The sequence below is a fragment of the Cetorhinus maximus genome, chromosome 5, assembly GCF_964194155.1.
Source record: "Cetorhinus maximus chromosome 5, sCetMax3.hap1.1, whole genome shotgun sequence".
Lineage (NCBI taxonomy): Eukaryota > Metazoa > Chordata > Chondrichthyes > Lamniformes > Cetorhinidae > Cetorhinus > Cetorhinus maximus.
In genome coordinates this window covers 162,717,077-162,732,852 of record NC_135883.1, presented here as the reverse complement: position 1 = coordinate 162,732,852, position 15,776 = coordinate 162,717,077, and the positions used below count along the sequence as shown (strand labels likewise).

Here is a 15,776-nt window from a genome sequence, read left to right as displayed (position 1 = left end):
TCCTGCTTACCCAATTTTATATAATCTTATCATCATAACCTTCTATTCCTTTCTTCTTGGTGTGCTTATCTAGATTCCTCTTGCATGCTAGTCACCTTAACTACTTGTGATAGAGAATTCAACTGTGGGGAAGCCAGTTGCCAATTCCATGGTATGTCTGACCCAGTAAAGGAGTGGAATATACAGTCATATATTCAATCCATTTCTCACCATTTTTGAATATGGTGCTAATGTTGTCAGACTCTTAGTGCTTCATTAAAATAATTAAAAATAAGGCAATAGATAACTGGCAATGAATTAGGAAGTAGCAAATCAATATACTATGATTAAAATTACTGCTTTAGACGGTCTACCAACTGTTCAAATATACATTGTTGTAAAGGGAATGTCTTCTTTTGTCAGTCGGCCACAAATGATCAACAGCTGTTAATGAAAGGGTAATAAAGATAAACTTAACCCTGCCAGTGGCTCTGAGTTTACCTAACGAGGCTGAAGAGCACGAGGCCAAGAAGATCCGAGATTGATCTCCGAGCCAGTGTGCGCTGAATTAACTGACCTCATTTGGGGCAGCATTCAGAGTACTGTGATTGGTATCAGTACCCCTGGGCTAGCCAGAAATGGGGTGAGAAATAAACCAACGTCGGTGCTCGAAGTGAGGATGGCTCATGTACCCTGTATACTTTTGTGGCTGCTGGCCTACCTTGGCTTCCAGTTTGGTAACACGATGATTTTAAACTGCTCATCCTTATTTTCAAATCCCTCCATGCCCTCATACCTCCCTATCTCTGTAACTTTCTCCAGCCCCATAACCCTTCGAGATCTCTGTGTTCCGCTAATTCTGGTCTCTTGCGTATCCCTAAAATAAATACTCCTGTGTTAGCAGTCATGGTTTCAGTTGTCTGGGCCATTAGCTCTGCAATTCCCCCTCTAAACCGCTCCTCCTCTACCTCCTTTTAAAACACATTTTAAAACCTACCTCTTTGACCAAGCCTTTGATCATCCTGCCTTGTGTCTCCTGGTGTGGCTTTGTGTCAAATTTCATTTGATAGTCACTTCTATGAAGCACCTTGGGGCATTTTACTATTTAAAGGTTGTAACTTATATAAGGTGCAAGGTTATATAAATGCAAGTTGTTGTTGACACATGCTGTTGCGGTGTTATTTGGGAGGCACTTGTATTATATCGCGGGCAGAGGCCTATAACACGGAGAGCTGCAAGTAGGAAAATGATAGAGGAGGAATATTTGACTCCTTAAAATAACTCGCCATGTTTTCTGAACTTTGTTGCAACCTGCAAAGAGAGAGGGAGATGGGTGAAATAGAGAAGAGAATAGTATCTTTAAAACACTGGCTCATCACAGTGATCAAAGCGAGACTCCGAGCAGTATGGAGAGAAGGTTTAACAGGGGTGCTTGAAACATGGTCAGCGCAATGCTGAGGGAGTTCTGCAGTGTTGGAGGTGCTGTCTTTGGATAACACATTTAAACCAAGGCTCTATCTAAGTGCCCTGGCCAATACTTATTCATCAACCAACTACACTTTAAAAACAGCTGTCAATGGGAGATTCTCTCTCTTCATGTAGTGTCTTCATTGTCCAGGGATTGCTAATCGTGGTTTATGCCATGATATCACTGAGGCAAGGCGAGAAGGCAGGCCCTGAGAACTGCTTCAGCCGTTACGGGGATTGAACTTGCCACGTTGCTGGCGTATGCTGTACCACATGCTAGCCTTCTAGCCAACTGAGCTAACCAATGCCCTGTGGGAGATTGCTGTGTGCAAATTGGCTGGCACGTTTCCTATATTACATCTGTGCTTTAGAAAGCACTTCAGTGGCTGTAAAGCCATTTGGGACACCCTGAAGTTGTGAAAGGCACACATGAAGGGCGTGCCTTTCTAACTCTGATACAGACTGACCTGTCAGGATAGCAAGCGTCTTTTTTTTCCCTCTGCTTTTAATTTTCAAAGATCATTTTCATCTGTATTCATCAACTCAAATCTCATAGCCTATGCCTCTGTGACTTTAGACTGGGAGGTAAAGATGACAACTCCATGCCAGATCTTGCCCGGTTTACAGTATATCAAACATCTGCACACACAAGTTTTTGCCAAAAACAAGTGTTTTTCTAACTCGCCTAACAAATGGAATCAGAATACAAGCAGCATTACTTGGCTGCACACGCACAGTAAGTAGTAGCCTCACTATTATAAATTCTTGACTTTCCGTTAGCATTACAAAGGACTGCTCACAAATCCTGCAATCAAAAAGGATAATCACTAGCCTGTGAAAGCCTGCAATCCACATTCCTGCTGCTAGGAATATCCCCGTCTAACTTGGGAGCTCCTGGAATACGCATCCACATGGTACACTTGTGTTTGATGAGGGGCTGAGAGACATCAGCAGTCGGTCTGGCGTTTTGTTGCTAACTACTCCGACTTGACTTTGGGATGCAGAGTGAAAACTAACGTGTGCAAATAAGTGTCCTGAGAGAAAAAAAACAAACTCATACACCATTGAAGGAAAGCTTTCTAATTAAGCCCTTTCCAACAAATGAGTTGGAAAGGGTAGACAGGGAATCTATTTCCTCGTGTGGCGGTGGGGAAATCCAGAACAAGGGGGAATAATCTTAAATTAAAGCTAGGCCATTCAGTATTGAAACTAGGAAGCATTTCTTCATACAATAGCGCAGTGGAAATCAGGAACTCTCGCAAAAAAGGCTACTAATGCTGATGATCATTTGAAAATTTCTGATCACAAATTGATAGATTTTTGTTAGACAAGGGCCTCAAGGTATATAGAATCAAGGTGGTTAACTGGGATTAAGATACAGATCAGCAACCATCTAATAGAATGGCAGAAGAGACTCGAGGGGCTGAATGGTCAAGCCCTGTTTCACTGATGGAAGAGCGTTAAGAGACTTGCACTTTACTCAAACAAATTATTGGGGTTTGCAATATGTCAAAACTGCCAGTGCTTAAACTCTACCCCATTAACGGTAGAATTCAGCACATCATTGACAACACTGAGACATTTCACAGTTCACAAAGCTGTAATCAGGACTTTAATTGTGCCCAAATGTGCTTTTGAAGCTCAGTATCGGCATGTGGGCATCATGGTAAGGCTGGCGTTCATTGACAATCCCTAGGTGGCGAGAAGGTGATGGTGAACCACTGCCTTGAACGGCTATACCCATCCTTGAACCACTATGTACATATGGTACAGATTTTCCCCAGGTGCTGTTAGAAAGAGCATTCCAAGATTTTGGCTCAGTGATGATAAAGGAATGGTGATATACTTACGAGTCAACCTGGTTTTCCCGTGTGTGTGCTGCCCTTGTTCTTCAAGGTGGTAGAGCCTGGCTTGTAGAGTTCACCCTTCGTTGGGTCAGTGGGGATGTCTTCTCCAGCATAGCCACGGACTGTCTCCAGCATTAACTAATGCTGAATCCGGTGTGTTGGTCTGACTGCAGGTAGGCTGAGTATATGGCACAGTGTCATACAGGGCAGTGATGAGACTACCACATGGAGGGGCAGATAACTAGCCCTAGCGCTCAGCTTGCATACTCCCAGGACACCATGCCCGAACTTCCAGAAGACCATATCAGCTAACCAAAGAAGTAGAACTGCATCATTGCAGAAAGCAAATGTGCATATTGTAATGAACACACAAATCTGACTCCCTGGAGTTCAGGGTATCAGGATTGAAATCCTGTGCTCCAGTTATGTTTCCACAAGATACAAAATTTAGGATAGTGAGCCCCATCTATGTATTTTTTATGTATTGGTGCTAGTGCAAGATGCGTGTTGTACCTTTGTGCTCTCATAACATATTAATGACCCACATAACATTTCCGCAAAGGTTGCAAAATGTGTAACGGTGCAAAAAATTGTGCGCTTACTATTGTATCCTCCAGTCAGCTGGAGGGGAGATGGGGGTCTGACTCTTCTTGGCATTTACTTTATTAATTTTTTTCTATCTTCCTGAAATCCCTTCATGCTGATGGGATGAGCTTCAAACACTTGCATTTACAGAGGGGTTCCTGTGCATTCAATAAAGAGGCTTGGGAAGAGAATTCCACTGGGCAGTGTGCAGGACGGCCTGTGAGGGAATACAAGCAGTAAGGAACAAATGGTAGTTGGGTATGCAAGCTGAGCGCTAGGGCTAGTTATCTGAGGACAGAATGTAGCAGGAAAACTGTAGCTATCCAATAGAACATGGAATGGAGTGTTTGGGGTTTCACTTGCCCGTTTATAACCTGGCTTTATCACAGGCCCCCTTCAGAAATCATTGAAGGTGGCAGGGCCGCTTGAGAGAGTGATTAAAGTGGGATTCTGGGCTTTATAAATAGAGGCGGAAAGTACAAAAGCAAGGAATTTATGATGAACCTGATTGGACTGCTCTACAGACAGCTGGCATGGACTCGATGGGTCGAATAGCTTCCTGTGCTGTAAGGACTCTTTAAAACACTGGTCCAGGCTTAGCTGGACTATTGTTTCCAATTCACGGCACTGCATTTTGAGAAAGATGTGAAGGCTTGAGAGAGGGTGCAGAAAAGATTCACAAGAATGGTTCCAGGGATGAGGGACTTTGGGCTTGTTCTCCTTAATCAGAGGAGATTTGATAAAGATGTTCAAAATCACAGAGTAAACTCTTCAAAAGCAACACATAAGGAGCATTTACAAGAATCAAAACATTACGAAAGTAAATAGCCAAAAAAAGGCAGGGTATAAATTTCCCAGTGCCTTTTTAACTACTTTTTTAACCCTGCCCTGCCACCTTCAATGATTTCTGCTAAGATAGAGAGAAATTGATAGAAGGGTCAGGAACTCGAGAAGACAGATTGGCAAAAGAACCAACAATGACATGAGGAAAAGCATTTTTATGCAGCAAGTGGTTAGGATCTGGAATACAATGCCTTAGAGTGTGGTAGAGGCATATTCAATCATATCTTTCAAAAGGGAATTGGATGACAACCTGAAGAGCGAAAATTTGTAGGGCTGCAGGGAAAAGGTGGGGGATTGGGATGAACTAAATTGCTCTTGCAGAGAGCTGGCACAGATGCGACAGGCTGAATGGCCTCCTGCTTTGATATAACCATTCTGTGATTCCATAACTGATATAAATGATTTGCATCTTGTCTGGTGCTTTTAATGTTGTTAAGATGCCCCAGGGTGCCTCATTTATGAGAGGACAGGCCAAGTGGGACTGGATTTAATTTTAGTGACTGATTACGAGGAGGCTTTTAAAAATGGGCAGGAACTTGACAAACCGAAGAGGTTTAAGGAGGGCATTCTAGAATGTATATCTAAAGGCTCCCTTTTTTCTGATTTTCTTTTCCCTCTCCGTCTATGATGTTGCCTCCTTTCTAGGCTGAGTCTGTGAGCACCAGTACCCCATCTACCTGGCCATTCTTTATGTGAGGCTATGAGTAAGCATACTTGCAGGCAGCTCAACTACATGGGCTATCACAGATCTAAGCTTAACCCTATCTCATGCATAGTTGGAAACTGGGTTACAATCACAACATTTGAACAAGTGGATGAGTTGCTTCAATGCTGGGGCTTGACCTTGCAAAATGGGTCGAATTTGGAATAACAGCAGCACTTACACATTGTGGCAGTGCTTCTAAGATCTCCGCTCTAATGGTGCCTGTGTGAGGGTCAGAGCAGCTTTCAGCTAGTGTGACTGATGTACTTAACACTGCAATACATGATAGTGCTGCAGTCATGTTAACATTTGCATTTGTTTGGATCAGTGATGCTTTAGGAAATGCACCAAGATAAAGTTAATATGAAAGGAAGCTGCTGATAACCGTCCTTTGTCAGATGTTCCATCTTGGAGCTATTTGTGATATCCTTTCAGTGGTTATCTTTCCACAGTTGTATTGGTTACTGAGGTGTTAAACATTATAAATCCTTGTTTTAATTCATTCTTGGCATTTGTGCATGTGTTCGTTTTAGTTTCTGTGTATTGACCATTGATTTCTTATATTCCCTGAACCTTTTTGTCCTTTTTGCTGCCTCACTAAACCCCATTAAAGACCCACCCTCACAGTCAAAGGCCATAGTCTCGGATTGTGTCTTAATAGCTTGTGCCTCAAATGTGGAAACAGTGCACAATGTATACTGTGTCGACTAGTGTATTCATCAATCAGCTGTCTGAAAATAGTTTATCTTTGTTTTGTGGGGAAGGTGCTTTTTTAAATAAATTAATTTGTTTCTAAATCCCAAAAGTTACAAGGAAACATTCTGCCCAACTCCACTTCAACCTGCTGGTGCTCACACAGGATGAGTGACACTCAGATGCCTCTGGTTTTTTTAGTGCATGAGACATTGAGTAGGCTTCCTCTGTGGACCGATGCAGAACCAAGCAGACCAGAAAGCTCTGTGGACAGTAATGCATTAGATTGTCTTGGATGGAGTGGACAGGTGTTGTGAGTGCGTTCCTGCATCAACAAGGGAAAATATCAATTATTTCTATTTGATTATTTTGATTTATTTTCTATTTGATTGAAGTATACAAGATCCCGAACAGCCTTGACAAGGTGGATGTTGAAAGGATGTTTCCTCTTGTGGGTGAGCCCGGAACTAGGGGGCACAGTTTTAAAATTGGGGGTCGCCCTTTTAGGACAGAGATGAGGAGAAATATCTTCTCTGAGGGTTGTGCGACTTTGGAACACTCTGCCTCAGAAGGTTGTGGAGGTGGGGTCACTGAACATTTTTAAGGCAGAGGTAGATAGATTCTTGTTAGGCAAGGGAATCAAAGGTTATCGGGGTTAGATGGGAATGTAGAAATCGAAACACAATCAGATCAGCCATGATCTTATTGAATGGCAGAGCAGGCTCGAGGGGCTGAATGATCTACTTCTGTTCCTATTTCTTATGTTCTTATGTTGTTCTTACTATCAGTTTGAGTATGAAAGAAGACTCAACTTTCCAAGTCTGTCTTCATTCCTGTATTTCGTCATAGCAGGCAGATCTCTGGTGAATCTACATTGTACATCGTTCCTTTGGTATGCAGCCCTATATTCCGCACACTGGTTTAACTGAAGTCTCATTAATATATAGTATCATCCATCACCTTGTTTATATTCTTTAGCTCCATTAGGAACAAGAGAAGGCCATTCAGCCCTTTATCCTGATTCCCTATTCAGTTAGATCATGACTTTATCTTAGCTTCACCTGCCCATCTTGGTTCTGGCAACCTTTTAATACCTTAATTTATGAAAAATAAATGAAAGTTTTAAATTTTCAATTGACCTAGCCTTGGTTATTAGTTTAATTGCATTATCCCACGGTGCTGCCTTTAACGTCCTGTGAATCCATTCCCCCCCCCACACCCAAACACCACTCATAAATCCCTCTGTCTTCCACAACGCTGAGCCTATTTCCATACAGAGTACGATCACAGTTATTCTTCAAGTAAAATATTCACCATCCGTGGACTAGCTTATCAAAAGGATGGAACCATTCATGGGTACTTGGGAAATCTTCCGAATTCCTATTTGGCTCTTCACTCTTGACTATCTTCCTATTTTGAAAGCCATTGCATATTGCAGCGCACTCTCTCCAGGTTTGTATGTAGGTTGTTGATAGACGCAGTATAAGCCTCCAGCAGTACTGCTAAGTGAGGACTAAGAGAGCTGTGTGATCATGTCCAATGTTGCTATTCTCTTCAGCTCCCCGCTGGGGTGAGGTGCTTGGTTACTGTCCGGTCACCGGGTTGAGTTCAGGAATTTGCCTGAATGGGGTCCAGTGAGATAGAGGTTCACTAAACTATCTGCCATACATCAGTTCTTTTTCCACCTGGGCAAAGAGAGTGCAACATAACTCAATATGGCCCTGCACTATGGACTGGGAGTGCAAGGGTTTTGTGTGGGAGTTTGTAGCCTGAACTCGGCCTTTTCCCTACAGTAGGGGAGGATGTGAGATGACAAACGCTTCCTGGAAGGAGTTTGTCGAGTGGCAGAGGATTGTAATTAGCTTGTAAGCAAAGTTCCCTCTACATTTATTCTGGAGTGTGCGGCAATTTATTTAAGCATGTGACCCCTTTAAATTTTCTTGTGTGGCCTTGCATGTGCTGTAATTTAAAGGATCCTACTTCTGTGCGACTTAAATGGGACTGTTGGATATGCACAGTTTAGGGGGAGTATTGGTTGTAAGTACATGTTTTATAATCTGCTGTTCTGAAGCTGCCCATCCCACATCTCCCTCCTGTGTCTCGTTTGAAGTGGTCATTCTTCATATGTACATCTAGACAGTGGGTGTTGGCAGTTTATTCAGCTATGGAAGGCATCACAGGCTTGTGTCTCTCATTCCACAAGGTAGGTTTGTAATATTAACCAGGAAGCCTTTGCTGCTTTATGCTGTCAGGCTAAGGTTTTCTTTTTTAAATAGGTCTTCATTTAGAAAACTGAGCAAACGATCAGAGTTGTATGCCTCAGGTTGGAATATAACAGCAACTCGCTTTTTCATTAAGCACCCCCAATATGGCAGGAGGCATCTTAGGTCCCTCACATACTGGCAGCATGGGGGAGATTGATTAGTGGGGGAAACTTGGAGAGTTTATTCTCAGACTTTCCACTAGGTGGTGGTGCACACCTGAAGGTTAGTGGAAAGCTCTGGCCTGGATTCTGAAGTGTATTCAGAAAGACTATGCCACCCACAGTAACTGCTCCAAAAGGTAGCTGGACTGGAAATTTGACCCCATTGTGTTGAGTCAGCCATTCAGGAACTCTGTCATTTTGTTTTCTTTATTCTTTCATGGGATGTGGGCATCACTGACAAGGCCAGCATTTATTACCCATCCCAAATTGCCCTTGAACTGAGTGACGTGCCACACCATTTCAGAGGGCAGTTATGAGTCAGCCACATTGCTGTGGGTATGGAGTCACATGTAGGCCAGACCAGGTAAGGACGGCAGATTTCCTTCCCTAAAGGACATTAGTGAAGCAGATGGGTTTTTGCAACAATCGACGATGGTTTCATGATCACCATAACTAAACTAGCTTTTCAATTCCAGATAATTAATTGAATTTAAAATCCACCAACCGCCGTGATGGGATTTGAACCCTTGTCCCCAGTACATTAGCCTGGGCCTTTGGATTACTAGTACAGTGATGTTACCACTATGCCTCCAGCCCAACCCCCCCACCCCCCCCCAGTATATTTTTGCCCACTTTCTTGCCTTGTGCCATCTCCGGTTGACTCCCTGCTGGTACTGTACATAGTTCTGTGAGTATGAGGCAATTACTGATATGTTCCTGTCTGTGTGAACCTTCACAGTAACTACATGGGCCCCTTAAGATATGATTGGGAGCAGAATTCGCCTAATGTGATTTTTTTGATCTTTATTTCTGACCCCAGAGCACATTCTGGTTTCCGCCTGTTTCACCACCACAGCCCTCCTACCTGTCCCCAATCTCAGACTGAACTCAACTCGACTGACTCAGCATAGATGATTGAATTTACAGCCTTCCTGGTCTCTGTGCTCACTTAATCCCTGAATAGATTACTCCAGAGGAACCATTGTGCATTATTCTAAAGTTCTTCCATCTGTATGCACAGCACCTTGTGCCGACTGGACTCTGCTGTGGACTCAATTTGAGTGAATGTTACAGAAACCTGCCTGGAACCTGCTGTCAGCTGGATTAATGGCTCAGTGCAGCTGAGTTACTGGTGTTTTCACATATGATGGAGTTAACTCTGTGACTCAGTGAGTGGGTAGCACACTCAGCTCTCGAGTCACAAAAGTTGTGGGTTTGCGTCTCACTCTAGTCTGAGCTCAGAAAGCCCAGGGTGACACTCCAGTGCAGGACTGAGAGAGTGCTGCAGCGCCGTCTTTCAGATGAGATGTTAAATTGAGACCGTCTGCCCTCACAGGACGATGTAAAATACCCCATGGCACTGTTTTGAGAATGAGCAGAATTCCTCCTGCACCCTCAGCTGTTGTGACAGCCGCAGATGAACTGACCATAGAGGCCACTGAACTGCTCAGCACAAACACAGGATTAAACTTGGTGCATTCCTGGTCCCTGTGCTAAATAAATCCCTGAATAAATTCACTGCACCATCAGGGAGCTGTTGTGTTACTCTACAATTCCTAATGGTTCTGGCTCAAGGCAAATGAATCTGTGCTGAAAAATCAGGAGAGTTCCCTGTGCTTTCCATTCCTGGTACTATACGCTTACTTATCATTTTGAGTTCTTTCAGGTGGTGTGAGTGATTTCTCTTCCTCGATCCTCTGATTAATTTTTAGTAACTGACTGAACGGTGCTTTATTTTTCTCCCCCCATCCCTCAGGAACCCGCATTGAAAAATTGGACGGCACTGAACTCTGTGGAGGAGCTTGAAAGTTTAGGACTGGACGGACTCAAGAGTGAGCTGATGACGCTGGGGTTAAAATGTGGGGGCACCTTACAGGAGCGTGCAGCAAGGCTTTTCTCCGTGAAGGGACTGTCCAAGGAAAAAATTGATCCGACGCTGTTTGCCAAATCAGTCAAAGGGAAAAAGAAGTAAGAGCGACAAATTGATTTGTTTTTGAAGGCTTTCACGTCTTCCTACTGAGCTGTCCAGAATAAATGACAATTAAAGGAAGAAGAATCAAATTTATTTCCACACCAGAATCCTTTTAGATAAGTTCTTGTCCAGTAAGTCAGAATCTCCTGAACTATATCAATGATGTGAACTGGGATTTCATGATGAGCGTGTTGACACCAGCTTCACCAGCTCAGTGTGCTGGACAGTTAGTAAATGGCTCTTCAAATCTCTTCTCAATGCATCGCCTTTACTTTCCAGACAATCCACTCACATTGTTAGCCTCTTTGAATCTGTATCTTGATGTCAGCTGCCTGTTGACTGTGGGCCGTGCTTGGAGCCGGAGTCACATGAAAGCTGCGGGTTAAGACTGTGTTAGTTATGTTTTTAATTTCTTTCATAAAAATGCTGAAAAGAAGCAAAGAAAGTTTATTTTTCTTCTCTGTTTTCTTTCTTTTCCATCTCCAGCTCCATTGATTCATTGATGGGGTGCAGCCCCATGGGTGCCAGCCACTATTGATTCCATGGGCCCCAGGAATCCAGCCATTCTCCAGTGAGCCTTACTTACTCACCTGCGCTGTCTAACCAGCCAGGAGTTCTGTACTTCAGGCCTGACTCATTGGTCTGTCCCCACACAAGACGAGGTTTCATTCAACTCTGCTCCAGCTAGCTCTGACCCAGCAGTGAGAAAGAAGTCTCCCTGTGTCCTATCAGCTACTTGGGTAAACCCCACTGACAATGTGGGGGTGTGAGGGCTGTTCCTGTGCCTTAGCCAACTTGTCCATATGGGACACGTGTGCTTTTCACATTGGACAAACTGAAACCCTGTTGGCGTGGGCTCACTGGTTTGGTTTGAAGACTTGAGTGTGTGGTGATGGGTCAAAGACCTGGCTGACCTCTCCTTGCCCCTTTACCGGAAAATAATGGAGGAAATGGAAATGTAACATGGGAAGATGTACAACACATGCTTTTGTAAGGTGCACGATGAACATTTACAGCAATGGGGAGGTATCCATAATAAAGCTGCCTTGTAGAAAGTCAACCTCATTACAGTGTGATTATTGTGCTAATTGAATCATAGAATTACAAAGTTGGTTAACTCTGCACTTAAAACTACAGTACTGCAGGGAGATCACATTAGAGATTGAGGGATGTTTGGGAGCTGCGTTACACAGGCTGAGATGTGATTAAGCATCATGTTGATTGGCACTTTGCACCTCCTTAGGGAGCACTTTAATCATTAAATATCGATGCTTCAAGTGATCAGTCTCTCTGCTGGTGTTTGCAAGCAGTGCCTTAGCAAACCGTCATGTGTTTACTGCAACTGAGGCACTTGCCTGCTGGCTGCTGGGCACAGAGAGAGAGTATCCCCCTCCCACACACACACACACACAAAAGCAGGTTTTATACTAGCGTCACAGTAGTGCTGGTACTACCAGTTCCTGAGGCACTAGTCTTGTACTACTGGCAGTAGACTCATTGTCCACTTTGCCAAATTCCTGCCATTGTCAGTGTCCTTATCTCAAAAAGCTGCATCTGCTAGAGAGCTACGTTAATGCACAAGAGCAGCTGGAAGCCAGCTGACTGGCACTGCTCTCCCTAAACCCACATGAAAATAGCACCCAATATTGAAGAGGCTTTACACTTAACACTTCACATTTTGATTCAGGCCCAGGGACCACAATCTCTGCAGTGCTGTATTCCATTTGAGATTTGTTCTTGGGTGCCAGTGTTGTCTGTGTGACGGGGAGATCCAATTGTAGAGGAGCGCAGGACCAGCTCCTCTGACTTAACTTGCACTCTTGATCTGCTTGCATTTGTGGGTTTTGGAGTCTTCCTGTTCACTGTAGAGTGTGGGGATAACTTATATGCAACAGTGATGGCTGCGTATCTGTAATGCAAAAACATCTGGGATGAAGTTAATGGGATGCTTATTGCCTTGCAGTCTGTAAATCGGCTGCTGCATTTTCCCACGTCTCAGCAATGACAACACTTTAGGGATATCGTGAGGCCGTGAATTGGTTGAAAAGAACAGCATCAGAATTTCACTATTGGAAGCAAAGTTTCAGGATCAAGTCAACCAAACTTCTGACAGATATCCCAGTCCCTGATTCAGATTTTAAGTTTTATCCCTTCCTTTCTTACCCTCCTCCACTCCTGAAATCTCTAAGAATCATAAAAATTAGAATTCTGAAAGTTCTGGCACAGTTCATCAGACCTAGGTTAACTCCACACCAGAGCTAGCTACTCTATTCCCAGCCCTAGCTACCAACTCCCACTCCAGTTCTAGCTCCACACTGGAACTTTCTACTCCAATCCCAGTCCTAGCTCCACACTAGAGCTATCCACTCCAAATTCAGAACATAATTCATAAACATTCACCGAAATGGGCTGACAAACTTCAGTTATGTCGATAGATTGGAGAAGTTGGGATTGTTTTCCTTGGAGAAGAGGAGGCTGAGAGGAGACTTGATAGAGGTATTCAAAATCATGAAGGGTCTGGACGGAGTAGAGAGGGAGAAAATGTTCCCATTATAAGGATTGGGATCAAGAGGGCACAGATTTAAGGTAATTGGCAAAAGGAGTAATGTGAAGCATTTTTACACCATGAGGTTAGGATCTGGAATGCACTGCCTGAGAGTGTTGTGAAGGCAGGTTCAATCAAGGCATTCAAGGGGAAGTTGGATTATTATTGGAAAAGGAATGTGTGCAAAGCTGTGGGTAGAAGGTGGGGGAATGGTACCAGGTGAATTGCCTCTTTGGAGACCCAGCACAGACGATAGGGGCTAATGGTCTCCTGTGCTTTAACCATTCTCTGACCCTGAGAATGAGTTCCACACTGGAGATATTACTCTTGTTCCATTTCCTTGCCCCCTTTAATATTTCACTAGGAATCTTTATCTACTCTTTTAAATGTTCTGCCACTTGTCGTCAACAACCCCTTGTGGAAACCTATTCTGTATTCTAATAATCTTTTATGTAAACATTTCTTTTTAACTTTGCAATTTTATACTTGTGGGTGTCAATGATATCACTTTTGCCCCTCGGTCAGAAGGCTGGAGTTCAGGATTTGAACACGTACCTAGGTTTGACGCTCCAGTGCAATATTGAAGAAGCACTGCACCGTTACCATTTTTCAGATGGGGCGTTAAACCGAGGCCCTGTCGGGGGAGCTGTGATCGATTCTGTGACACTGTTTCGAAGAAGAGCAGGGGAGTTCAACCCCACGTCCAGGCAAGCAGTTATTCCTCAACCAACATTACAAAAACAAAATTTGGTTGTATGTATCCTTGGTGGCTTTGGAATCTGTCTGCATTACAACAGCGATTAAAATTTAGAAACATTTCATTGGCTTTCAGATACTGAGGCAATGAAAGACACTACATAAATGGAAGTTTCTTCTACAGGTATGATGTCCAAAATCCTCGGGACCAAGATGATGTTCATTTTGGAAGTACATCCATACTGCTTTTCTGTAGTGGTTTGATTCAACTGAGTGACTTGCTAGGCCATTTCAGAGGGCAGTTATTAACCACATTCTGTGGGTCCTGGAGTCACACATAGAGGAGACTGGGTGAGGATGGCAGGTTTCCTCCCTTGAAGCACACTACTGAACTGGGTGGGTTTTTACGCCATTCAAGTAGTTTCATTGATCATTATTAATGAGCCTAGCATTTTATTGGGGTCCTTAATATTGAGGGGTATATGACATTCAAGAAGAATAGGCTAGATAAAGGTGGAGGGGTAGCACTGTTAATCAAAGAGGGCATTGGTGCAATAGTTAGAGATACTTTGGTTCAGGAGATCAGGATGTAGAATCGGTTTGGGTGGAGATGAGGAATAGTAGGGGAAAAAAGTAATTAGTGGGAGTGGTCTACGGGCCCCCTAACAGCAGCCACAGTGTAGGGCAAAGTATTCAAGAGAAAATATTGTGTGCTTATGATAAAGGAACAGCAATAATCATGGGTGATTTTAATCTACGTATAAACTGGAAAAATCAGATTGGCAGTAATAGCCTGGTTGAGGAGTTCTTAGAATGCTTTCGAGATAGTTTCTTAGAGCAGCATGTTCTGGAAGCAACCAGAGAGCAGCTTATATATAGACTTGGTATTGTGTAATGTGACAGAATTAATTAACGACCTCAGAGTAAAGGCACCCCTAGGTAGCAGCGACCACAATATGATTGAATTTTACATCCAGTTTGAAAGGGGGGAGTGGGTCTAAGACTAGTATCTTAAACTTAAATAAGGGCAACTATGTGGGCACGAAAGCTGAGCTAGCTGAAGTGAACTGGGAAATTAGGCTAGAGGATAGGTCAATAGAGAAGCAGTGGCAGACATTTAAGGGGATATTTCAGAGTATTCAGAATAAGTACATTCCTATTATAAAGAAAAATTCTAAGGGGGGGGACCCACCATCTGTGGTTAACTAAAGAAGTTAAGGAAAGCATCAAACTTAAGGAAAAAGCATACAACTCTGCAAAGATAAGTGGCAGGACAGCTGATCGGACAGAATATAAAGAACGCCAAAGAATGACTAAAAGGTTAATCAGGAGAAAGAAATTAGAGTATGAAGTAGCTAGAAATGTAAAAATGGATAGCAAGAGTTTCAACGGGTATTTAAAAAGGAAAAGTAAGTAAAGTGTGTGTTGGTCCTCTAGAGAGTGACAGTGGAGAGTTAATAGATAATAAGGAAATGGCACAAGAAATGATCAAATATTTTGCTTCTGTGTTCACTATAGAGGATACAAAAAACATTCCAGTAATAGCTGCAAATCAGGAGGTGAAAGTGAGAGAGGAACTTAGTGAAATTAAAATCACTAGGGAAATGGTACTGAGCAAATTGATGGAGCTGTAAGCTGGCAAGTCTCTGGGTCCTGATGGACCACATCCCAGGGTCTTAAAAGAGGTGACTAATGAGGTAGTTGATGCCCTGGTGTTAATTTTTCAAAATTTGCTAGATTCTGGAAAGGTTCCATCAGACTAGAAAGTGGTAAATATAACCCCTCTGTTCAAGAAGGGATGGAGGCAGAAAACAGGAAACTACAGGCCAGTTAGCTTGATGTCTGGTGTGGGGAAGTTGTTGGAATGGATCATTAAGAATGTTATAGCTGGGCACTTAGAAGAGTTCAAGGTAATTGGGAAGAGTCAGCATGATTTTGTGAAAGGAAAATCATGTTTTGATTTATTTATTTTTATAATTTATAAATTTTTATAAATTTATAAATTTATTTTTAAGGCAGAG

The 15,776-nt window shown here is 43.1% G+C and overlaps 1 protein-coding gene across 1 annotated transcript in view; it reads left to right on the top strand.

Annotated features, from left to right (window-relative positions):
* sde2 (SDE2 telomere maintenance homolog (S. pombe)) overlaps nt 1-11,574 on the top strand; it is a 33,574-nt gene extending 22,000 nt beyond the window's left edge. The window contains exon 7 of the mRNA XM_078542734.1: nt 10,299-11,574. Coding sequence (XP_078398860.1) covers nt 10,299-10,514 — 216 coding nt within the window. The 3' untranslated portion in view covers nt 10,515-11,574. The remainder of the gene's footprint in view (nt 1-10,298) is intronic.
* The last annotated feature ends 4,202 nt before the right edge of the window (nt 11,575-15,776 follow it).